General features: G+C 42.0%; 1 protein-coding gene across 1 annotated transcript; it reads right to left on the minus strand.

The window, feature by feature from the left end:
- Positions 1–812: 812 nt before the first annotated feature.
- gnb1l (guanine nucleotide binding protein (G protein), beta polypeptide 1-like) lies at positions 813–26231 on the minus strand. The gene is made up of 7 exons (XM_056377507.1): positions 26138–26231; positions 18658–18821; positions 18137–18262; positions 17853–18015; positions 14682–14774; positions 8211–8426; positions 813–1651 (listed from the first exon to the last, which is right to left on the minus strand). The coding sequence occupies exons 2-7, from the start codon at positions 18765–18767 to the stop codon at positions 1373–1375; spliced, it is 987 nt and encodes a 328-aa protein (XP_056233482.1). The 5' UTR covers positions 18768–18821; positions 26138–26231; the 3' UTR covers positions 813–1372.
- Between the last annotated feature and the right edge of the window lie 674 nt (positions 26232–26905).

Consider the following 26905-nt stretch of genomic DNA (forward strand, 5'->3'; position numbering starts at 1 on the left):
GTACCTCAAATTCAAGTGCACTGGAGCAAATCTCCCATCAGATAAGTCAACACAATCACAGAGCTGCACAGAGCATCCTGTCAGGCTTTAGAAAACAGTGGGCTGAAAAAGTAGGCTACAAACCCTACTACCCTAATTAACTATCCGCACTTATAAACTGCAGCACTTCTTTTAAAATGATGTTATAAATATTGATGTCAGTGGTTGGGTGATAATTTGGAAGAAAAGACTGTGGTGTATGTGTCTGTGTGTGTGTTACCCTCCACAGCACCACCAAAGAAGGTGATTGTGCCTGGCGCACATAGAACCCACAGTGAGATTGGACCCGAACGGAAAATGTTCTGGAGCAGCTGAAAGAGGCCGACCCCAGTGTAATCAAAACCTGTGGTGCATTTGCATCTGTTGGGAAAAAGAGGTTCGGTAGTGTTGTTTGCCTCAGAGCTGGGGTGCCATTTCACGTAAGAGTGCACACTCAGGTGAGAAAGAAAAGTTTTTCATTTTAAGGAAAAAGTCTGTTTCTTGATTCCATGTATTCTATTTTTAATTTATTTTTAACAATTTATTCATATATTTTTTTATTTCTATTATTTTTTCATTATGCCATCACATTTTACGTTTATGTTTTCATGTTCATTTTATGTCTTTTTCATGTGAAGGACTTGGTGCATGTCATTTCTCTGTTGTAAAGCACATCGAGCTGCATTTCTAGTATGAAAGGTGCAATACAAATTAAGTTTAATATCATTATTATTTTAAAAAAAAAAGTATTTGAAAACATTATTTCAATTGGCTTGAGCAAAAGAAACAGTGAATGTCTGTACAGGTGTGACAGGTCACATATGTCTCCTGTGATTTTTATTTATTTTTTGGTAATAATCATTATTTGTATAACTGACTGTTACATGCAAAAGTAAATGAGAAAATAAGGAATGCAGTCTTCAATTTCACGGTTCAGTGTAATTTCCTTGCATCTTCATTTTCATTGCCTGGTCTTCTTCACGAAGGTTATAATGTTCAGTTTCGGCTGTACAGCTGTTTCAGAGAGGTGTTCATTCAGCTGTATGATCATTTTGGAAGATAGAGGATCTGGTTCTGTTGCATTGTATTGCATTATACTGCCAGGTGTTTCTATTATTTTGTCCACCCCTTTCACATCAATGAGAGTGGGCTAAAAAACAGAAACACCTCTCTGTGCTGAAGCATGGGAAACTGGTTAAAAATCATGGAACAGACATGGAGTATTTTTTCATGTTTAGAGGATTCTTTGAGAATGCTGGAAATACCTTCAGAACAGCAGCTGCATCGCATCAGTACACATGACAGTTAAAGTATTGAGTAAAAGTCTGTATATCCCCCCCTGGAGCTCCGAGGTTCAGCCAGTGTCAGCTCCCTCGTTGTATATTGACCACAGGCTGATCCTCTGGTCCTTGGATCCGGCAGCCAGGAGTCTTTGTCTGCGGTCCTGGTGGTCTGAGAAGGCCACGCTTAGCACCATGTCAGTGTGGTATTGAAGCACTGCCAGCGGTCGCAGATTCTTCCAGCCGAATACCCGCACCCGATGGTCCCAGCCGGCTGAGACCAGAAGCTTACCGTCCTCCCTGATGCACATCTGGGAAACCCCCGGGTTGACCAGCGTCACACAGTCCTGGAGCTGTGAAAGGGATGAGAAGATAGTATCGGGTGTTAGAACCATTACAGGTATTACAGGCACTACCACACAAGAAGAATTTTTACTGTGCAAAGGCCAAAGAGTCAGAATAGTTGTTTCTTTGTGGTAAATGTCAGAGAAATCCAAGAAAAACCAAATAGAAATGATCAGACACACTAATTAAATCATAATTAGGTCAGTAAGTCGATTAGTCACTGCCGCATAAGAAACTGTGGCCAACACAAACACTGACAGCGAAGAGACTATCAGCTGATCTGATGACTGAGGTCCAAGTGTGGGGCTGGATGTCTGTTGAACCTGGCTGGAGACTTCTGGGACTCAATCATCGGCCACAAAACATTACAGCAAGAGGGCTGTGAGCAAATCTCTCTGCGTCCAACTATTTGGTTTGGAGTTAGCGAGGCCTATTCTGGAAGCTTTGAGTTACCTTTGTCACAGTTTGTGAGAAAGAGAGAGACCATCTCGCTTGTTTGCAGAGGCCTTGTTGCTTTAAACGCCTCTGATGAATTACACTCACACTGAAAGGTCTGGTCAGCGGGAGAAGAGACCCGATAAATACACTGTTGTAACATCTGCCTGCTAAAGATTAGCCACAGCGCTCTCTCCATGTGATCTACAGTGTCCCAAGGACTGTATCAATCTCTCTAAAGGGGCAACTTTCTGACATATTATAATGAATGGCGGCTAAGATCAGTATCTAAAGGGCCGGCTGTGGTGGGCATTCCTGGGGAGCGAACGTGCTCTTCCTGCAGGGTAGGGATCTCTGCTGGATCGCTAGACGGGACGCAAACATCTGGATATGGGAGCTGAAATCAAACTGGACAGCATAAAATTGACTTCATAAGTTGTGTCTAGAGAGACTAATGACCTTGAATAGGAGGAGACGGTGGAGAATTTATCTGCGTGCTCCCGTTGCGGGCGGGAAACATCCACAAGCTGCATGTGGAAAATATAAGCCAGGTACTCACAGCCCAAGTGAATAAAGTGGAATGCGAGAGAGAGAGAGAGCAGGGAGGAATGTCATTGATCAAAACAGAGCAACAAAGCGAAGTTCAGAACAGGCAGAGATGTTTTTTCTTCTTTTTTTTTTTTTGTTAATCAAACCACCATCGCTGGTACCACTTGTATGAAACCAAGAGTGGCTGGTTAGACCAAACAAGCACTGACACAAAGAAACCTGGGGGGTGAAAGACTGTTCGGAACTTTGTTATTACCTCAAGAATCTGGTATGCCACTACCTCTCTCCATCTGGTTTGCATTAGAGGCCTGATAATGATGGGTTTAAGTGTCTGTTTTTGTTTGTTTTGCTTCCCATAGTTTGTGTCAGGAAAAGGCATTTGTTTCATTAAAGGGTCAGTTGTAAGCAGTAAATGGCTAATGATGCAGTAATGGTCATTCAGCGGGGCTGGCTGCGCAATTGTTTTTACTTTCTACAGTCTGAGAGAGAAGAAACAAAAAGTGGTGAGAAAAAAAGGTTGTACGGAGCTGTAATTTAAAATTAATGATGCTCATGTGCAGCTATGCTGGTTGCTAAGCTACCAGTGATTGGTGTTTACACTGTGATTTCATGTGGTATGGCGACAGTAACAGTGCTGAAACACTTAGTTGAATAATTGATTATTTGATCGATCATTGATAATCATCAACAATTATGAAATTCAATAAATCCTTTTTGATCAAATCTTTCATCAAATAAAAATTCCAAGCCTGTGCCGGCTCGGTTACTTCTCTGTTTTATATCATTGTTGATCTCACTTTTGTGTCGTGAAAACATAGGTTAGTTGAAGCCTGACAGGACTATTATTCATATATTATTATTATTTTTTCATATTTTTAATATATGGTATATTTTTGGTTCATAGTTAAACTATAAAGAAGTGAACACACAGGGAGTTACACAGATGAAAGACTTCTGCTGATCCATAACTCTTATAGAGTAACAGGCATGAACTGTTGTCAGTCCACCGTTATCTACTTCGACCAGTCATTCCCAAGCAAGTCCCATATTTTGTAAAACTGAAATGTCTTGTCCTTCAAGGTAAAGGTCTCCACTGGCATGAATTCCAGGGTCTATCTGATCCATCATGTTCTGACAGGAGAGTGTAACGGTGTGTACAACATCTAACGGAGAACAAATGAATATTGAGCAACTGAAACTTGGATTAACTGACAGAGAGTGGTGGAAGAAACTCTAGCATACAGGCAATCGGGTCAAGACTATGAGGTAATCACAGTATGTTATTCATTTCTCACCAAAATAAAATATCCCATCCTCGTACCTTAGAGCAGAACTTTGACAATTAGGGATTCTTTTTTTTTTTTTTTACACTTCATTGAATTAATATGAAGTCACTGCATTATTTCAAAGTATATTTCATCATCTTAATTGGTGTTCAAGTAACCAGCTAGCTCTGATCACATTATCACAGTCACAATCATCTATAATGTCCGGTCAGCTTTGAATATAGTGCAATAATAAAAACAGAGGTGTAACACAGACATAATTAATCAATCAAGTTGATTGACAGAAAATTTAACAAAATTAATTTTGATAAGAAAACCAGTTCAACATTTTGGATAAAGCTGGGGCTACCTGCCTCCTGGGTAACCTAAGCGAACCAGCTGCTTCATATTTACAGTACAGACATGAGAGTGGTGTTGATCAAACTCTCAGCAAGAAAACGAAGAGCAAGCAAAAAATATATTTCATATCAGGTTGGATAATAATAATAATTGGATTCTGGAATGTTGGTCGGATAAGACAAGCAATCTGAAGTCGTCACCTTGGATTCTGGAAAAACATGATTTGCATTTGTTATTATTTATGATATTTTACAGACAGTCTATTTATTCAGGAAATAATGAGAGGATTAACGGATAACAAAAATGACAGTTAGTTGCAGCCTTTGAAAAAGTTATTTCACTTTTTCTTAAAAAGGAAAACTGTATAAATTATACTGTCATAAATGAAATATATTCCAACAACAGTGAGAGCTTCACCACTGCTGAATGAATACCAAGAAAAGACTGCTGACTTCCAGCACTGCCATTAACCAGGTCTCAGTCTGTAATGAAATCCATTAGCTCTAACCGGGGAGTCTTGGCTCGTGTTATTGGACGCCCCATTTTTCCTCCTATTGCTTCCTTGCTATCTCATCATGGACAGAATCCGTCTTTGGGCTTCATCATTCATTTCTCTGTTGTTTGAACACTCCTTCCTGGCCTGTGTTACAGCATGCAGACACACACACACACACACACACGCACGCAGGCTTGCTGTCTAAACGCCAGCGTTCTCAGCTGTCAGGAGGCTACCAGCTCTGCTCAGCAGCTGGGCCCACAAGACTTGCTGTGGATCTATGACAGATCCAACACAAACTCACACTTTGGGATCCTCTTTTGTAGCATCTCACCGACAGAGGAGACGTTCAAAAGGAATGTCCACTTGGCACATTTCATTCAAGTCTTGCTACACTTCTCTCCCTGTCTTTCCTGTCAGACTTGGCACCGATCTCTGCGTTCACGCTGATCTACTGAAACGTCCCATCATCGCTCACTCACTCGAGCCTAGCGGCTGGGAGGCTTTTCGCAGGTATTTCTGACACACCCTGTCCCTGAATCACACTCAGCAGTGGGGAGATTACAGCCTTTTGTCACCTTGCCTGTCAGAGCCTGGTTCCAGCTGACAGGAGATGGATGTGTCAAACAGGTGAGCAGCCTCATTCAGAACAAAAAAGCAAGAGGAGGTTGGGGCGGTCACTCAATAAAAAGGGCCATAATTTTTATGGCGGCGAGCTCGGACATACATCAGTCATATATACACACATATATAGAGTAAGGCTGGGCCTCAGTCTGGCAGGTCTGGTTGACAGGTACAAGAACTCACAGAGGATGATGCAGGTGAACGCTGGGGGAGACAGTGGGGATATTTTTACATGGTAGTGAAGATGAGGAGCAGGAGTTTCACCTGCAGAGAACTGTCATCAGTCTCAGAAATAGCTTGCTGTCAGCCATGCTTGATTTGAACTGCTAATCTTCCTCTTTCTCTACCGGCTTTCTCTTTCTCCGGTCCGTGACCTCTGTCTTTTTCTTTCTCCGGGAGCAACCCGTCACTGCACATGTCAATACATTTGAGTGGCCGCCTAAATATATGTCCATCTGGCTTAACAGCTTGTAAACCCTCACACCCACGCCCTCATAGTCTCACACTGACACATTCCTAAAAATGCAAGCTAGAAGGAAAGTAGAAGAGAAAAAAAAGGGCTGAAGATGATGCTTCATTACTATGAAAAGATATCAGGCCAGCCAGGTCAAACAGCAGATAAAGGCCTCTGGGAGCCATGTGTAATACATTAATCTCCATTCCTGAGGCTATCTGTCTTTATCTGGCCTTGATAAGCTCCCCTCACAGCCCTTCAGCTTCACTAAATCATAACTGCACTGTGTTGTGTCACCTTCAGTTTCCCCTCCATTTCACAAAAAGCATCTATCTGCCCTGCCAGCCAGCTCCACTACACTGGACTGTATCGCAGAGGTAATTTGTGAGAAGTGGGATGCTGTGGCACTTATAGCCTCCTCAGTCTTTATTGCAGCCTCCCACTGTGAACTACTGTTCCCTTTACTGCAGATGTGTTTTTTGTTTGGTTAAGGGGCCTCCGAGGTTTTGATATTTTTATTACCTCTCACGGGTTGTCCGTCAGGACCCGGGGCCTGTGTCCGCCACCCGGCATCTCCCCCCGCCCCCTTACTGCTGCCACACAAAAATACTTTTGTGGGAAGAACTGAGGATAGCTGTCTGGACGTCACACTGAGCTGCACTTCAGGATAATTTAAAAGCCCCTGTTGGATACTTTCCCTCTCCTTGTGCTTTTTTCCTGTCATCCTCATCCTGGATTACATGCTGAATCAATATTTTGTTGCTTGAGCAAAATAAACCAAATAACCACTCTCCTCCTGTTTTTGGTATATTGAATCAAATCCTTCAGAGTGTTTTTCTAGACGCATTTTCAGGGTGAAAAAAAATGGGCTTTGCAAATATTTCTAATTCAAGCATTCATTTGTAAAAAGCCTTGGAAAGAATAATACCCTTCACTGTGCAGGAGTGTCCTATATCAGCCTCAGGTTCCCCTCAGCTCTGATTCATGGGGGTTGGCTGAAAAATGGGAGCATTCCCTTTTGCTCATGAAATCAAGAGAAAATACAGCTTCAAATGAGGCGTTAAGTCTCTGAAGCGTTGGCTGTTATGTAAAATGAATTATGGTAGAAAGCTGATGTGATCTCTTGGTGTGGCAGAAGATAGTTTGGACCCCTTCCGAGTATTTATGTGTGAGAGAACCTGTGTGCACTGTGTTGTGAAGGTAAGTAGGTATTTTGCTCTTCCTGGTCAAGAGGAAAGTGGTATTAGTTGCTTTTTTTAAACTGCTAAAACAGACAAGTTTACACAGATACATTTCCTATTTATTGCAGTGCAATAATAAGTAAAATGAGATTTTGTGATGTGTTTTTATCCATAACTATAACTGTAGATATTATCCAGTTCTAAAGTGTGACTGTGTCAGTGTGTACATGGGTGGTTGGAGTAGAGTGACAGCCCCAGCCCGGCCCTTGGCCCCTGGCCCTGCCAACACTGTGTAACCAGCAGCTGATTTATGGCCCCTGGAGCCCCGCTGAGCCTCTTCCTCTTTAGCCCCTAATGTTTTCCAAGAGAGCCCAGAGAAAGGCAACACTCCTCTCCTCCCATCTCCACCATTTTTTTTTTTTATATTTTATGGCTTTTAGCAACAATTACTTAGCAGGTAGAGGGTTCAGGACCTTAACCAGGGACACTGTGTACAAAACCAGGGCACTTGTACCCCAGGGGGTACTGCTGCAATTGCCCATGAGTTCTTGGATATACTAAAAAAAACTACAATAACTACAGGAGATTTGGCAAAAAAGCTATTATGAGTCGGTTAAAAAAATATTACGTGCTTTGACAGACAATGCAAGAAAAGTAAAAAAACATATAGTTAATAGTAATAAGTAATAAATAAAAAATGGAAATAAATGGTTCAAACACTTACCTAACATTAGTGGATATAAAATATATTGATATAGTGAAAGGTAAAAGTAAAGAATAAAATTAATTAAATATTTCTCTAAAAGATAAACAGTTCAAAAAGTATTGGGAAAATGGTGAAAAAGCTCAAAGTAATGGATAAATGGTTGAAATGTCCAGTAGCATGAACGCAAACTTGACCAAATCAACCCAACCAATGGCAATTCAGCTGTATTCAAAGATTCTTGTAACAATATCCACTCATCACTGCGGTTCCACAGAAATGCTCACTCAACTTTCAGTACATTGTACTGTGAGTTGATAACGGCCATATTTAATAGTGTGAAGTAACAACCAGTTTAATTTAAATTCAAATGAACACATTTGGGAGACGATGGGTGGTGCTGATGAAGGGCTTTGGTGAGGGTTCATCAGACAAAAAAAAAGGTTGGGAACCAGTGAACTAAACAGCACTGCTACTCTCTCTAAGCCTGTCCTGCTGACCTGCAGGTTGTTCTGTCTGTCCAGCATCCAGGAGGAGAGTTTCTTCTCAGAGGAGCCTGATATGCCCCTCAGTCGCTTGGTGTCAAAGGTCAGGCACATGACAGGTTCAGGGTGGGCTTTGGCTTGGCTCAGCTTGGACCTCTGGGTTACGTCCCACAGCAACAGGGAGCCGTCCTCGTATCCAGCCAACAGGAGAGGTCCGGGACCCGAGTCTGGCTGCAAATAAGGGAGGAAGATAAGAGAGAGAGGAGGGACAGGAAGATGGGAAGGGGGAACACAAAGAGCAGCGGGGTAAGATGTGAGATGAGAGCTTTGCAGTAAAAAAAAAAAAAAAAAAAAACCCACAGAAACCGCTGCGTGGTGCTGGAAGTCGAGCGGAGCAGAGGTTATCATCCTGGAAGCTCCCGCTGACACTCGGAGAGAAGCTGTGGGCTCCATTCGTCAGCCTGCTGCTCTCTCTTCCCAGCACTCCATTACACCACTCCTCACTTTGCTCCTCATCTATATTACTGAGCCACAGACGTCGCTGCCGGCACCCATAAATATAGTCAAGTGAAATACTACAAAAATACTGCGTCTAGTTTTCATTTAGATTTTTCTTTTTTTTTTTACCTATACCTTTTTTATTTTACAGACCTTCTTTGTTATGATTCATGCTGAGATTTGCCACAATTTTACATGTGTAGTTCTTTTGCCACAGGGAGTTTTTGCAAAATTTATCTTAGCAAAACAAAACATAGAAAAAAAAACTAAACAGAAAATATTCTAGAGTAGAATTAGAGCTGAACGATACGCAAAGAAAATCATATTATGATGATTTTGGCAGAAATTGAAATATGAGTCATGATTTCAGATGGAGTGGTCATTTTGCATTTAGTTTTCACTAAAAAGAATATAAAAATATATGATATATGAAGATATGATTTTTGTTGGGTCTTGTACCAAACAAACATGTTCCCTTTCATCTGGAGAATATGATTCGTAGCACCACAATGCTTTATCAAAAAATTGCAGCTCCTGCGATTTGAATATTTGGATATTGCAGTTGGCCATATTGTGATTTTGATTGAATTTCGATTAATTGTTCAGGCCAAAGTACAATCAGAAAACATATCATCTCACAATTACTGAGGTACAACATTAAGGCTGCAGCAATATTACAAATACATTTTTATTATCAATTATTCTTATAATTATTATCTAATATTATTTAATATTACATTACTCAGTTCACATAACATTTTCAAATCGCTTCTCATTTGTTCACTTTACATGAATGAACAAAAAACAGAGTAAAGCAATGAACCCTCAGACTGGAGAACCAGAGCGTGTTTGGTTGATAAATGACTTGGATGAACTATTACATATACTATAGATTTTCTGTCAATCAACAAATTGATTAACCAATTGTTACAGCTCTACACACTTTACACAAGTTCACACACTAACAAAAACTAATGCACAAAAACTGCACTACAGACCTCATTCATCCTCATTTAACCCCAGGACACGACAGATCCAGGGTTCAGAACTGGTGAATCCATCAGAGTAAATCTTTCAAATCACATGAAATCCCCAAACAGGCATCAGACACAAAACCTAAACCACAACTCCTCCGTTAAATATATACAAAACAACCAGAGTCAAGCACAAATGTAGTTACATGCACATAAAAAGAGAAGAGTAAGCAGAATAACATTTAAAGAGAACGACCAGGCAGCGCCTCCCCTCTGCTGGGAGTCACAGATCAACTCATGCTTCTTCTAAATGAGTGTGTACGATCGGATGGGGCGGAGAGGTTGTGTGGAGATACACAGCGAGTTTGTAAATCACTTCAACAACATAAAGGTGAGCTGATAAAAAACGGAAGGCTTCATATATCTTTACACTGCTGGAGGGAAGAAAGGAAGGACTGAAGGAGGTAGAGAAAGGAAGAGGGAAAGAGGAGGGAGGGACAACTGGTTGGTCTAACCTCCATCCTACTTCGCAGAACTCCCACAATTCCTCTGCATGGCACGCCTCTTCACATCCACATTACGCCCGTTATCCAAACAATGATTTGAGCTTTTCCAGGCTTAAACATTTTAGAGGATCTATGAATTCACAGCACAGATACACATTGTGTACTGATGCGTGCCTTTGCTTTAAAATACCATCAGGCCTGCAGCAAAAGCCCGGTGCCCTGCAGAAGCGAGGAGGGAAAGAAATTTTTTCCATATGTGCGAGGGGGGCCGTGTCTGCCATTTTTTCATCCATCTTAAAGTCCTCTTCTCACTTAACGCTCAATATTTCTCTTCTTTCAGCTTTAAACAAATTATAGACAGAGTCGTGTATTCCTTCCAAACACATCAGCGAGGACGAACACTAAGGGATTATGAAAACAAATAAAAACAAGTGAAAATCAGTGGCCCCTGCTTGCCGGCAGGGCCCGGGCTAAGCGTTCCAGGCTTGGGGCCCACTGTTTCACTTAAGTGTAGGACCTCCTTGATTGATGATGTCATGGGTCAGAGGTCGGGGAACCCTGGGTAGACACCTAATTCATTATATCCTCCACAGGCCTTTCTACAAGAGGGCTCTCTGCTGGAGTGGGGCTGGGGCTCTGGGAGGAGATTCATCACCATAGAACAGCTGGAAAGACAGATGGATGGAGGCTGGTCGGAGAGGCAGGACCAGTGGCTGTTAACAGTCATGTGACCTCTGCCATTTTTACATAGCTGTATGGAACAGGACAATAACCGTGCACAATATATTTGTTCAAATGTATTTTGAACAATTACAGGCAATGCATCATTTTATCCACTAAACATCAGTGTCATTATTAACAATTCAACCACTTCAGTGTAGGCTGTTTTTTTGACACGTGTCCAGTGTGCTGGTCACTCAGTCAGCTGGTTCAGACCACTGTGGTCCACTCGAATGATCAACATGGCCTCTAGAGGAGTTAAGACTCCAAGGACTTTCACACTTCAAGTTTTTGTTCATTTTCCTTCTTTTTTCTTCTAAAACAATCACATTTGTTGGAAAGGTTTAAAATACTCCTGCTGCTGCTGCTGAGGCGACAAAAAAGCTGTAACCCATGGAGACACTAAAATAGGCTCTAACAAATAGAGACAACATAATAACAACTGCTGAACCATTAGATCCAAATTGACTTTTATTTCTGTGAGTTTCCAACTTGAGAAAAATCCAATTTATCATCTCCAGTAAGTTTTACTGCAAGGGTTGCAACTAACAATTATTTCCTCAACTATTGCATTGATTGCTTGGTCTATAAAGTGTCAGAAAAAGGTGAAAAATGCATCCATCACACAAACAAATACAAAATCATTCCTACAGTTCAAGATGTTGTCTGCAAATTGCTTTTGTCTAAATCAAACAGATTCAGTTTTCCTGTTAAAGACCAAAAAAGCAGCAAATCCTTACGGAAGCTAGAACTCTGTAGCTAATGTGTAGCACTTTCCATTAAAAAATGACTTAAGCATTTAACCAATTATCACAATAACAATTAATAACAATTAATAATAATTAATTTTCTGCTGATCAATCATAATTTACTGCTAATTTCACTATTTCTGATTCCATGCACAGATCCCGTCCACAAACTATAGGCTAAAGATATTCTAGACTACATACAGTTTTATGCTTAATGAAATACTTTCTCCAGTGTGTAGAAGATGACAGTGAGGAGGAAAAGAAAAGTGCTGCAGCAGCTTTACATCACTTCAGTTCAGTCTATGGCATTAACTTCATACATATGAGACAACAATATTAGGTGATATTATTACTATTTTTCTGATGACATAAACCTCAACTCTGAAAGCCATATTTTTTCTTATTATGTTTGTGTAACGAGCAACAGGAAGTTAAGTCAAGTACAAGTTTGTGTATTTGTGATGTTCTGTACTACAACGTTTTTTTTCACTGAATCAAGTCATTGACTATTATTGTAAATTCTCCAATATTGTAGTTATTGTTTTTATAGTTATCTCCTTTATTTATAGCTTTTAAATTAAAAAACAAATGCTCAAATATAGACAGAAAATGATATTACAGCATGCCATACTAGTCTCCAAGTGACTGATCCAGGGGGGGATGTTTTTTTTTCTTATGTTGTAAGATTTGTAACTAGCTGCCATGAGTTGTCCTGTGGTGTTATATGTAGATGGATGTGTGCACTGCTATTTTGTGTATATTTATTCTACTGTAGATATGTACTTAAAGGAAATCTCATTTTATTCTATTTCTAGGGTGCATTGTAACACCTGGCCTGGAACAACAGCTGGATATTAGGCTTAATTTACAGTTTTCTCTCTGTTTATCAATGAGCACTGTCACTGTCAAATTAACTACTAAAACAAGAATAAATGAGTAAGTTCTAAATGTACTTAGAGAGACGTGGCATCATGAATACATTCTATATTCAGCAAAAACATCTCTGTCATTTATTTATGTGGTAAGTTCCACAGAAAACCTGAGCAACCAAGAAACAGCTTGTTTGCTGATGTGGCTGCCACAGGCCCCAGGCAGGCACTGCTTCAACATAAGGAACCAATCGCTTCCTCCGGTTTTTGTCCCGGTCCGCTATGATGTCATGGCCACGAGGCAGCAAGGTGATGAGCTGAGAGTGATGGATATCTGTATAGGAACATTTCCTTTCCCCCGCCAGCCTCTGTTCACATTAAAAGCCTTGCACATCATACATCAATACTGTCCCCCAAGCCAAGCCCTATATCTCTGCACAAGTCAAACCCATATGTGGAGGTACTTTCTGCCTCCACGTCCACTGTACTGTCTCACCGCTTCACAGCCAATCAGATCCAGAGAAACCAGATAGTGCGCCCCGTCACCTTTCAGACATAACTCAGCATTTGAACTGAAGGCCGGGTGGGATTTTGCTGTAGGGAAGCTGAATTGAGAAGAAAGTGAAGTTTAACACTGCATTTAATCTGTTCCATAAACTCCAACAGAGAGGGCTTACAGGCCGACAATAAATCTGTTGGTGAGTCTGTCATGGAAATAATGGAGGATAATCACTTCTCGTCTCAACTGTGGGGAGCAAAGAGGGAGAGATGGCGAGAGGAGAGACGGAGAGGAGTTAATTGTCAGTGGCTTCTTCCTGAAAGTGTGTGTGATAGAGAGAGACAGGGTGGAGAGAGGGGATGACGGTGTCAGCTGTTGCCTCCTGCTGTGTGAAGTTAAAGAAACAGTGGGTAGCATATGAGCATTTGATGTGAAAGACAAGATGAGTCTTTTCTTTCTTATGACTGACAGACAGAATGTGTTTCCAAATTGCCCGTGTGTGTGTGTGTGTGTGAGATTGTGTGTGAAAGAGGGATTATAAGCTAGGTTTTCTGTCTTTTCCCACTGCATGGACGTCTCGAGACACTCGGTCAGTGTAACAGATGAACATGCCTCAGCCTTGAAACGAATCAGCCTGAAATGATTTAGAGTCACCTGGGCCCACAGCTTTGAAGTCAGACAGCTGCCTGTGCTGTATTACAATGATATTATATAATTTATAATGATATAATTGATCATTATGTTTCCTGGCACTCAACGCTGAACCAGCATCGGTTCATAAATCAGATGATGAAAGGTGGGTGTAACAGTGAAATCAAAGGGAAAGAAAGAAAAACACAAACACAGTGTCAGCAGGCACTATGAGACTCTCTAACGTGTCTACATGTCTCTATAATTACATCACAAGCACAATGTCACCTTTATGGTTTTGCGTTTGACTTATCAAAGTAATTCTAATTAGCATTACAGGAATACAGGTCTGAGTGTGCACGGGCCAGCAACTCGCCTCGCTCTGCCTTTAAAATGATAAGCTCTGCTGAGGCTTTGATTTCTGTTGCCTGTAAACTGCACAGCCCATAAAATTTATTCAAACCATCCACCGTCTAGCATGAGTCTTAAAAACCCCACTCTGTCCCTTCCCAAAGCCCCAGACGCAAAGAGTTAATAATTAACCATGAAAATAATTACAGGGTCTCGTTAATCTCTGGAAAATAAAACTTATGACAGAATTTACAAAACAGAAAGCAAACTTTTTTTTTTTTTGCTCGGATCAGATTCGATGTACAGCTGCAGGCTGATATATGGCTGTGAACCCCCGGCCCTTCCAAACGCTCTAATTACAGTGTTGGGACTCGCTGCCAGCTGAGAAGAAACGTTTGGAAAAATGGCCCAGGACGAGCTGTTGGGCTGTAAATCATGTGCCACGTCTCGCATCTGCATTTTTGTTGATTTTCCTATCATTGCATCTTGTTATGGGCTGCTGGCCAATCGGAATCAAGCAGGCAAGTCTACAATGAATGCCGTTTAAAAAGGTGGCAAAGGTGAACTCATGCAACCTGACCTGTGGTTGCAGAGGGACACAATGCTGCTGTTTATGGTTGAGGTTAAAAAAAAAAAACAGTGCAACAATTTCTATTAAAATGACACTTGAGACGACGGCCTGGTGCTTACCTGCCACAGCTTGATACACATGACCATGCCCAGCTTAGTGTCTGGTACCAGGGTGCAGACGGGAGTCTTACTGGGCAGCTCGATAATCTTGATCTGCAGAGAACACATGACAATTAGATCTCAAAACCCACTAGATACAGCTCGACATGTTCACTTTCTACATGCTAGCAGCTCAGTGAGGCCTAGCAGGACACACAGTAGTGTATATAGTGTATAGCTGAGGCTGAGGGGAATATCAGTATGTATTTGATAAAAACTAAAGTAATGGACATCTGATCTGATGATTGTTCTAGATGAAAACTCAGAGGATAACCAGAGTTATTAGGACACCATGAAATGTGCCAGTCCATCCAGTAGATGTGATATTTAACCTGATAGGTGAAAATTTTGATCTAGTGGCGCTAGACGAAAAGTCAGAGGATCACCACATTCAGTCGACTTCATCCACCGGGATCCGTGGACTTCTGTACAAATTGCCATGGCAGTCATTCAGACTTGTTAAGATGTTTCAGTCTGACACTGCCAGCATGGCTAAAAAGAGATTTCTATGTCAACATGCTAAACTGCTTCTTCCTTTTTGTTCCAGTGTTTCTGTTTTCATTACTGAGACCGAGTTACAAACATACAAACTGCTGTTGTTCGTATACATGTCTGCAAGCTGTCTGCCAAGCCGTGATTTGCTTGTTTTCTGAATTCAAACAACAAAGCTGCAGCCTGAATCTTTTTATTGTGGTTCAGGACCTCCATGGATCAGAGTGCCTCCAACCAGCAGTACAGCATAATCCATCAGTAGAAAGCAACCGCGCCGCTGTCTATAATAAATCCTGCTAAAGTCCGACCTCGCGACATGAGTGGTGTTTTCCTGCACACATTGGCACTGATTCTGATAAAATACACAGCCTAATGAAGCCAGTAATAAAGTGTGTGCCTGTATGTGTGTGTGTGTGTGTGTGTGTGTGTGTGTGTGTGTGTGTGTGTGTGTGTGTGTGTGTGCGTGTACACATGACTACCAAAACTCATTGCTTCGACTTCCTCTGTGCTGATGATCTGCATATTCATCCTCATTAGGCTTCAGATTAAACAGCCCTTTAAGGGAGTGATCTGTATTTTAGCGCTGGGCCACATCTGTCCTGCATGTTTACCTCTGCGTTCCTGACAAAGAGGGCCTTTAAAGACTTCTCTGTGCCTCAGGTTATCACTGTTCTTGTGTGGCATCACACTGCCCATAAATAAAACACCCACACTATCAATTAATGTTTCTGCCATGGCAGGAATCTAACTGTGAGCAGTAAACAGTGAAACCACCTGGAACAGCTCAGAAGGCGACTGCTGTCTGTTTTCTTGGTTCATATCCCAATATTGGCCTACCTACATACTGCTTATACCACTGTGCATGTATTTTGAAGTGTGTGTGTATTGTTTCTTGAGGAAATTCATTTATGTGGGTGTTTGATTTGCAGATACATGATAAGCATCTGTCTTGGCCAGCTATGTCTGAGGAATGGGGTTGGGGAGACAAAATGACAAAATCGGCTGTGACTTGATTTGGTCTACCTTACGTGTGTGTGTGTGGTGTGTGTGTGTGTGTGTGTGTGTGTGTGTGTGTGTGTGTGTGTGTGTGTGTGTGTGTGTGTGTGTGTGTGTGTGTGTGTGTGTGTGTGTGTGTGTGTGTGTGTGTGTGTGTGTGTGTGTGTGTGTGTGTGTGTGTGTGTGTGTGTGTGTGTGTGTGTGTGTGTGTGTGTGTGTGTGTGTGTGTGTGTGTGTGTTTGTCTGTCCGTGTCTGTTGGGACAATGGCATTATTGAGGTGCTGGGAGTCACAGGCGCCCTGATGCCTGGCTTGCTGGACTGGGGTTAGCAGAGGCACGTTTGGCTGGATCAGGTGACTGCTCTGTCCCTTTCAAGTGTGGCTCCTCTGCAGTGGAACAAGTAACATGAATCTGGAGGCAATAAAAGATGGCTGAATCGCTGGCTGCCCTCTCCCCATCCTGCTGCACCGCTCAGACACTGGCTCCACACAAAGCCATACAGACTTGTGGGCGTTGAGCATTAACTAAGAGACGGACAGAATGTGATTTCGTTCCAGTGCACGACCTAATCAAGCCTGGGAATTCTCTGTGTAACTCACCAGTCAGAGATGAAAAAAGTCACAAGTTTCATCAGTTAGAGGAGTTTCAGAAGCAGGAACATCTTTGTTGTTAACCTTCTAAAAAGCACAATTACACTTGCTTTCTTTGCCTTCACAGAGCCATTAGCTGCTTTAGACAAAGGCATTCAATGAATGGCATGTTACCAGCCACAGCCAGATTTAACTAACATTTAGCTGGTGCCTGGTATTAAGTTCCTATCTTTGCAATGGGCACGCTGACTCATGACATGGCTGGTTTGTTAATGATGCTGTTTAGATTGCTGTGTGACAGCTCCTGGCTGCAAACTGAATGCTCACATGCCACGTTGACTCAGGACAGGTTCACTGACCACCGGCTAAAAATATTATCTTGGACTCTTGACTGAATTCAAGCCATTTCACACTCATGGATCAGATCGCACACAAAAGATCACAGCAGTGTGGAAAAAGATGACAGGACTTACTAACTTCATAAACAGTACTAAAAGCCACAAATACTTGTGAGTGTTTAAAGTCAAACAAGTAATCTGGCAACAGCAAGTCTGGTCAGGTTCATACAGTTTGGTATTTTTCATACTCAAGTCTAACTGTTGGAGCAATTTACCATCCAACCTCAAACCTGCCTATAAATTCAGACGTTACTTCCTGCTACAAACAGGATAACGTGTCAGTGGATTTGATTTTGAGGGTTTGTGGTTCATTTCACCTGATTAAAATGGAAAATGATCCATAAATATTTAAAAGGTTAACAAACAGAAAAAGCTTAAAAATAGAGCCATTTAACCAGAGGTTAAACATGCAATATTTTGACAGAAAATGTTTTGATAAAATCTGACAAATAAACATAGATCTGTATGACAATTATTTTTATATATAACTACAAGCCATTAATGTCCATGCCAAAGAGTAAAAAAAGACAGGGGGCTAGAGCACATCCCAGCATGCACTTGGTGAGAGGCAGGGTACAAAATGCAATACTCACTATTCTATAAGTGACCCAGAGGACCCAGACGCTCAGACACATCCACATTCATATATGTCTCACCTCCTCTGTCTGTTGTCCAGCAAAGGCCAGCAGGTAGTTTCCAGGGCTCGTCTCCAGCAGCGAACACTGACAGAATCCAACGCTGCCGGTCCACACCGAGTCCACCACCTCGCTACGACCTTCTTTCAGGTCCCACTGACAGACCTGCATGTCCCGTCCCTGACTGCTCCACCAAGAAGAAGGAAAGAAAGGGGAATTTTAAAGAGCATTATAAGTAGAAGCCCACGTGAGAAGCTGAACAAAGTGAGAAACCTTATGAGAAAGTAATGACCAGTTATCCTGACCTGATGAGGGCATCGGTCGCCTGCAGCGTGCTGACCCAGATCACCGAGCTCCCAGAATGACCCTCTACAATCTTCTCAGCCCTCCTGCTGTTCAGGTTCCAGATGTGGATGGCACCTTTACCTGACCTGCAAAACCCAACAAGATGCTTTATGAGGGCTGTTTAAATCAAACATACAGAGAAAATACAACATCTCATTCAACACTCCTCTGCTCTAAACCATTACTATACAAAGAAAATAACAAAAGTGGTCAGATTTACTCCTGAATCAATAAATACCAAAATAACATCAAAACTTTTGTTGTGTGGACTTTTAAAATAGCTCATGTTACACTGTGCTTCATTTAAAAGCAGCACATGAAGTGAACCCTGATGGCTGGCTTGGTATCTACTCATCCATCTACTAATAAAACTGTTTACATGTATGTGTCTCATATTACACTCATAACAAAAAGACAATAACAAAAAAAAATCTTCACTGTTTGATGAAGATGAATATGAATGTGGAGATAAATGACTAACCCAGAAAATAGGAGGGGAGTGTCCCTTCCATGGCAGCTAAAGTGAAGGGTGTTGAGGGGCCCGCCAGCCCCCCTCAGGGTGTAGATGGGGGACGGAGCGGGACGAGACATCCCTGGGTCAATGTAAGGATGTGAGGAGGCCGCAGACCAACGTCATTACAGCCACTGGAACAGACAACAAGAAAAGTGAGTTAAGATATGAGTCAATTCTGTGACTGAGGTGAAAACATGGAAAGGCGACAGAGGCGGTTTAAAGTTCAGTCAGTATCACCCCAAAAAAAGAAATTCAACAATACGGTGCCACTCCAGCAGGAGTGATAAATGTTCCATTACAATCTGGTTAATTCTGCTCTTTCAGGAGAAATACAAAACAATGAAAGTTAGGTGTAAGCCTAACAATCAATATCTGCAGAAACCATCTAATTTTGTCTTTGCACAAACACAGTCAGTCAGAGAGCAGCTCCACTTTGCCTCGAAGCCTTTCTCCTCCACACAGCAGACAGTTGTGTTTAATGCACTGTCTCTGTTTTCTCTATTGTCACTAGCTACAAACCCTGTGGCTCTCTCTCGCTCTCTCCTACATGATAACACCTCTCTTACTCAATACGTCATAAATCACAGCCTCCGACAGCTTAATTACAGTAAACAGACAGAGACTCAAGCTTCTCACTCCTCCTGTGATCAACAGCCGTTGTCCCAAAGGCAGAGGTAAGGGCTCAGGCTTTTATGTCGTTTGTAGGCCGGGCAGCGGAGGAAAACCAACCAACCACAGGCATGCTGCAAGGAAATAATGTGTCAACAATAAATTGCAGGATAATCACATGTGAGTGTCTGGCTTCAGATGGCTAATATCCATCTGTTCATCCGTTTTCTACACTACCTATCCTGGTCTATGCCAGAAATGCCACCTACTCACTGTTGTTAAAAACAATGGACAAAAAATAACAGCACAACTCAAATCAAAGTGAACAATTAACCTAAAAATGTAAAAGAAAAAGTCTCTCTGGTTTCACTGGCTCACTCCCCTGAGGGTAGTTCATAAATTCCTCTCTTGCCACACTGAAATCGTTTTTCTACGCAGTTATCTGCAATAACATGTTCATCACCTCTACACGAGAACAAGATCAGCCTAACCACAGCTTTTTAGAGACAAAGTAGAATATAAGACGAAGGTTATATCGGCTTTATATGGCAACTGTGGAGTCCCTGACCACTATGGTACGTAATGTTTTGATCCCCTGAGTTTATCTCTAGTGCCACCACATGCTAACACACTAAACTAAGATGATGTTTCAAAACATCAGCATGTTAGCACTGCCACTGTAAATATGTTGGCATGCTGATATTAGCTTGAAGCAGACATGTTACACATCCCTGCTACTTCTGATTTGCTATTCCGCTGATCAACAGTGAACTGCGGTTACACGCAGAGAAATGTGCAAAGGCAGGATGATGACTGCGAGCCAGTAAACATGTAAGCAATGACAAAAAAATTTTAACCCTCAAAAAACAAACATCTTTGCAAATGTTTCGTGAGAAAGGGAATGCATCCAGTGTGTTCGTCAGGCCTTAAAGACTCGCAGTGAACTTTGGTGAGTAACACTGACTTTAAATGAGAGACTCTAGCACAGTATGGATAACTACTGTATAGGCGGCAGTTAATAAGCACAACCTCACCCCACACTCACAATCACCCCCTCCTCTACTTTTACTTATCATAACCCTTGCTCCCTGCAATCAGAGGAGGCTGAAACTGGAGCCCGAGGCATTCAGGAGCAGCTCATTTCAGGAGGTTAGTGGTTAAATTGTCCATGTGAACCTGTGAAGCGGAGAGACGGACCTCTGACCAGCCTGCCTAATTAAGGACACTACGCCGCAGTCTGAAGGACTGAAAAGGACACAGCCAACCCACCAGCTTTACCTTGAATTTACCACTGTAGGGAGACACACTGCACGCCTGGAGGAGCAAAATGGAGCATTTTTTCCATGCAACAAATAATTCTCCAAATATATATTTTTTTAAAAACATTTGGTTTAATATTTTGAAGGGTTCAAAGCATATGGAAGTTTGCATTATAAGATATTGACCATTAGATATGACACAGTCCTCTGAACCCAAACCAACAGGAAACCCTTTGGCCAACAACTGTACAAACTTGTTTTTGTGTGGTATGAAGAAAATGGCAAAAACCGTCAACAGTGTTTTTGTGAGGGTCCATCAGTTAAGCTGCTCCTCCTGTGAATGGGTGGGTAAGGCTGCATTCCTGAGCCAGAGTCCTGTGCCTGTATGAGTGTGTGACAGGGGGAAGCTCACCCTGATAACAGGTGGATTAAGCGTTCCTCATTGTCCTCGAGCAGCAGGCCAGCATTGAGCTGTGAGTCACGGACACAGCAGCACTGAAACTGACTGCTTTCATTGTCTCAAGACCAGGGGCTGTAAAACTTTCCACCCGTAATCACTGCTCACTGTCAATTAAAGACAATAGCAGGGGACAGTGATGGAGATGTCACTTTGCTGTACTTGAGGACAGCCAGACCAAAACCCGCATCTGAAAGATGGGTATAATGACCACTTTCCCCCCCGCCACTGCTTCCTCAGAAAACTGTTCCTTCTGTTTTCTAGGCGTCAGGATTTCCAGGCGCTGAATTGCCCCCCAACAATGGCTCTGTTGTGGTGGCTACAAGTGAGTCACCCACAAACCCAAATACAAACATGCAGGCAGCTCAGGAAGGGAGAGACAGATACTGTAAACAAACAGCACGGTGGCAGGATGTCACTCAAATCTACTTGCAGAGACCCTGAAATTGTTCTGTGCCAACAGAGACAGGCGGCCGAACAAACAATCAAGCCACTCACTTGTCAAGCTTGTATGTTTGACATGAAAACACACCTCTAGTGAATGCAAAGATACCTCGCTGAAGAAGCAACAGTATGAAGCTGGGGGCCTCTGGTCAAAGATCCGCAAGGACAAGAATCTTGTTCTCTTTAGATCTCCCAAATCCTCAGCACGCTGCAGTTTAATGAACCTAATAAGTTCTCATAAAGTGACAGAGCAACAGAGGACAAATACCCAACAGGTCGGTGAACTTTCTTATTAAACATGTTCGCAGGAAAAATCTCAGCTATTACAGCACAGGGTAACAAGCTAGGCCTAATTAAACCTGCGTGTCGTGGACGGGGCCATAATAAATCACACTGACTGATTAATATACCTGAGCTGGATACGGGAGCCAGTGGGAAGAGGCAGGAGAGGAGGATTGAGGCTCCTGCTGGCCCTGCAACAGATAAGACAGCTCTGGGTAATCTGACTCTAAGTCCGTGGATAAAGGCAGTTTGTCTCTTCTTGGGCCGTCTGTCCACACCTACTGGGTAATTAGGCCTAATTATGAGAGAAAGGTCCGCTTCCCCTTCATGTTATTAAATAAGAGCCAGCCTCGTTCGCCAAGGATCTCTCAACACCAGCAAGGGGCTGGCGACCTTCAGATCAAACGCAGCCACTATCTGTACCCCCCCACCCCCCCACCCCTTCGACTGCAGCACCCGTTCCCCTCCTCGGCATCGCTCATATGAGGGAGTGGACAGAGAGGGTATTCGTTATGATATGGGCATCAAAGTTGGGTTTTTTTTTGTTTTTTTTTTGAGTAGAGGTGAGGGGGGGGGGAGTCCTGTCCACATTCCTCGCTTAGCTCTTTGGTATCATGTGATCAGCAGCTACCCACTTGAGCTGCCCCCCTTGTCAAATTCTGCCATTCATAAATAAGAGCAGGGAGGGAGGGATATACTGATCACAGGGGTTTATTATAGAAGCTTTATAATGCCCCAGCTTCACAGGAGCCATTATGGAGGCATGGGATCCCAAGATCCTCTGCTGATACCGGCCTCGTCAAATATGAGATCTGAGCTGCATGATGAAAACTCAAAGTAGATTACACACAAGCTGCATTCTAGATAGCTCCTCCAGTGAAAAGCCAACTTTATAACCTATTAAACCAGAGGTATTTTTTTCTGTCAGATCTCTGCCAGCAAACTTTAACTCTGAGAGAAATACGCCTAATCCGTCCATTTCTGCCACATCATACCGCAGCTATTAGTCATTCTGCTGTTAATCACAGGCAGTGGTCTTATCTGCTGTTTCCCTGCTTTTCACCGTCTCGCCAAGGAGGCACTTCCACCTCACCGGCTGGTCAGAGGGTGGGCGGTGAACTGGCCCTGCGACCATTACTCAGCCCTTCTGCCCACCAAATAATACAGATCCTTCTGAGGAGGAAACCAACGTGCCAAACAGAGAGCGAGGTCTATTATAAAAGTCCAGTTAGACAAACAACATTGGAAGTGGCAAGGAAGACACACGCCCTTTATTGTGTCTTGGAGGGGGTATCTGGACTGGATAAACAGTTCAGTGTCAGATAGAGGCTGAAGTCAGACACAAGTGCACCAACACCCACTGTCAGTCACAGGTCCAATGAGCGGGAAGAGGTGGCATTGTTCGCGTGAATGGCGTGAATGCTAAGCAGGGGCCATTGCAGATAAGAGCTCAATGCCTTGTGGGTGTCATTGAGGCAGGCACTGATGGAGCACTGTGTCAGGGGGTCCTGATTTAGGAGGTCCTGACTGTGGTCAACAGGTACCAGGAGCCTTATCTGTTTGCATTATCACCCATTTCCTCCATGAGGTCATTTGCCTGGACACTAGAGGATAAAGGAACACAAGAGGGTCGACAGCTCGAGTGTCATCATACATCTCCACACACTTTGGGTGTGATGGCTTTTTGGGAATCTCTGGGGATTTTGCTGTCCATACAGCAAAGACATGAAAACAAGCAAATGTTGGTATCATCCCAAAAAGACATCACGCAACAGAGGATATAGAGCAAGGACAACAACAACAACAGGTTACACTCTGTCAAACAGCCCAGGCCCCAGTGTTAAAACTGTCAGTCATCTTCAGGAGTGTGATGACTGACAGCATGAAGACTAAGTAAAGAACAGGAAAACAGCTGACAGAGTGCTAACTATTTCTACATGGTGAACAGCTTCCAGAAATCAGTGCAAATTTTCCCACCAAATTTATAAGCAGACAAGTTGAACAAAACCAGTACAAGTACAAATCTAAGTTGTGCATTATCATGGAAGATACACTGAGCTTGATATAGGTTGCTTAATGGTCAATTTCATAATAGAGGGCACTCATAGAATGCATACCTTCACCAAGACTGCATAATCCTTTAAATTGGCTAGTTCAATATAATAAAAATCGTTTTATAAATGAATATAAAAGATAATAGAAAATATTTAGAACTTTCAAATCTGCATCTGGACTTGGATCTGCTTAAAAATATACTTCATCATAGTATACGTGTACCAGCCCTCTTCATCAAAAGTGTGTGCAGAGGGCCAACAGAAACTAAAATGTTTCTTCTTTTTCCAGTGTTGGAATTCAATAAATTATTTCTGAATTTGCTGTCAGTTCACACCCTTTTCCTCAACACATTTCCTGAGCTCATCTATGACCAGTCACACAGCCTTGTTTCTGTTGTTTTGGAAATGGCAGATACCATGGATGTAGTTCTGTTCAAAATCTAGGCATTCCTCAGCAAATTAGATTTTTTTTTTTTGAAGAGGAAAGAAGTAAATACAACTACAGCAAACAGACTTGAATTTAAATGACAGAAGAAAAAAAAAGAGACCATCTTGCGGTGGGATCACACCACCTGTGATGATCATAAATATGTTGACGTTGTGACCCATCAGTATTCAGTATTGATTCCAACAGGTGACGATGAAAACCATATCAGCCACACAGTGTCTCAGCTGGTTATTACACAGTAATTGTGGCATCTGCAAAAGTCTGAGCACCATTCTACTGGTAAAACACTCAGGACCTTATTGGCCTGTAAATCAGGTTAAGAATTGTGATTAGGATTTATTTAAATTCAATATCTGATAAATTCTCTGACTCTTCAAACATTATGGTAAATCTTAACAACTATGGACTCCTCTAAGCAACTGACTGGGGATCTAAAAATGAAGCTAAATGATACCTGCAGAGCTGTTTCCTGACTGACTGCAATGTCATGGGGTCAGTAAGGAAACTGACAGTGTAAAGAGGCTGGCTCCTGCAAAAGGATAATCCAAAGGAGACCTTAAAATCCACCATGAACTGCTTCAAGAAACAGAAGCTTTCAGAACGAGCCCCACAGATCTCTGACGTCAGCATCATTAAAAACCTGTGGGTAGATCTTAAACATGCTATGTGTGCAAGACAGACTAAACATATCTCAGAACTTGAAGTGATCTGCAGGAAGAGTGAGTGGAAATTTGCACATCAAGAACAGAAAGATTTCAGCTGGCTGCAAAAAGTGTTTGTAAACTGTGATGTCTGCGGGTGAGGTGGGGGGGTGGTTTACTTAATACTGACTTAGTAGGGTGCTCAAACTTTTGCACTATACTACACTGTTCAATATTTTCTATTTTGTAAATTCATGAAATAAAATGTTAGTGTTTTATCATTTGAAGAAAGGCTCATTTTAATGTCTGCTGGTTGCAGGGGTCGTATTTTCTTATTTTCATTTCAGAAATCATCTAAATATGGAATTAGCCCAGGGTTAGCCAAACCTCTGCACACAACTGTACATGTACATGTCAATTACAAAGCAACGGGAACTGGCATATTCTGGTGTGAAGTTTGATGTGTCTGCTCATAGATAAGATCATAAAACGTCTTGGAACTATCTGTAATGCAAGTTTAGTTTAGATCAAAATGGTGTGTGTGAGAGATCAAATTCAAATTTTTTCAAGGATTTCTTGAGGGTTTGCAAGGGCTATATTTTTTCACTTCAAAAAGTACTAAACTCGACTATAGTAGTGGTGAGAACATCATAGATTTAATCCACAAGCATCTTTAAACTTTCATTAAAATACACCATTTAGTGCCACTCTCTTAAGTATATTCTGCTGGGATTTCCATTTCCCTCTCATTTGTAGTAGCTACTCCTAAGTGGAGTAGCCTACGAGTCATAAGCTATACTAAGATCACTTTACGTTACTGATTAAATGCTGCCGTGCTACATCCAAACATGTCACGGGGCTTCAAACGGATCAAAAAGGACATAAAGAATATAAGAAACGCGTAGCTGAGGATAAGCAGGACAGTATGTCGTTAAATAGCCACAGTTTTGAATGGAGTTTGGTATGCTCCTCCCTCCATGTTAATGGGCTGCGTTTGCGTTGGCGTTTATTATTATACTGAAGGCATGAAATTAATTAAAGTGTTGGGCTGAAAACAGAAAAACTAACACCACAACTTATATCTGTGAGCAGCGGGCTTAAGTAAAACTGTCATGTTATTTACAAGAGGAGGGTTAGCAACAAGCTAGCATCTACATACAATAACAGCAACAACAAAGACACGTTAGCATACAACGCTGGGTGAAATAAGGTCACTACAGTCATGTTGGCTTTAACAAGGCTTGATAAAATACCATTTCAGTGAGACACCGGTGCGTTGACAGTTGTCAGAAAGACTCAGGCAGCTTCGCAGAAGAGGGATACAAAACATGCGCCAGACTCTCGAAGGACCTCTATTTACAACCCCTGAGCTGCCCATGAAAGTGCCTGTACAGAAAAGTCAGCGCTCTCGCTCCTGCTCTTGCTCTCTCCTCAGCTTACAGTCTTTTTCGATACCGTCATTCCTGCAACCTCCTGTTTGTGTGTGTTCATTATATTTACACTTGAGGATATGTGCATCGGGTTATTTCTATTATGAGCTGTTTATTTGAAAAGACTAAAAATTGATCAAAACATTAGAATTGAAAAATAAACAACTGTTGTAGGACAGACACTTAAGGAGCACCACAGCACTCTGCTATATAATTGTAATAGCCTGTTATTAAGATCATTGCAGATAGATTTTCACCATAAAAAAAGTCTTTATTCTGGAACAGAAGAATTTAGGACTATGTTAACTATGAGGATAATAATATCACAGATATTTTGCTCTTATACAATTTCTATATTGGGCCACTAAACATTCTGATCACCTTGGAACCATCAGCAGTGAGCGATCAGCATAGAACTTGCAAAGCCTCACAATACAGAACGAACAGGAGTGTCTTTATTTTTTTTTCAGCCCTGTCAGTCTAATTGAGAAAAAGAGACAGAGAAAACACAGGGACTTAATCCACAGAGCACACAGACCCCTTTCATGGGAGTGCTGGGAGAGACCTTTATTTGTCCATTCCTATCATGGA

This window comes from Seriola aureovittata, chromosome 5 (genome assembly GCF_021018895.1).
Source record: "Seriola aureovittata isolate HTS-2021-v1 ecotype China chromosome 5, ASM2101889v1, whole genome shotgun sequence".
Classification (NCBI taxonomy): Eukaryota; Metazoa; Chordata; class Actinopteri; order Carangiformes; family Carangidae; genus Seriola; species Seriola aureovittata.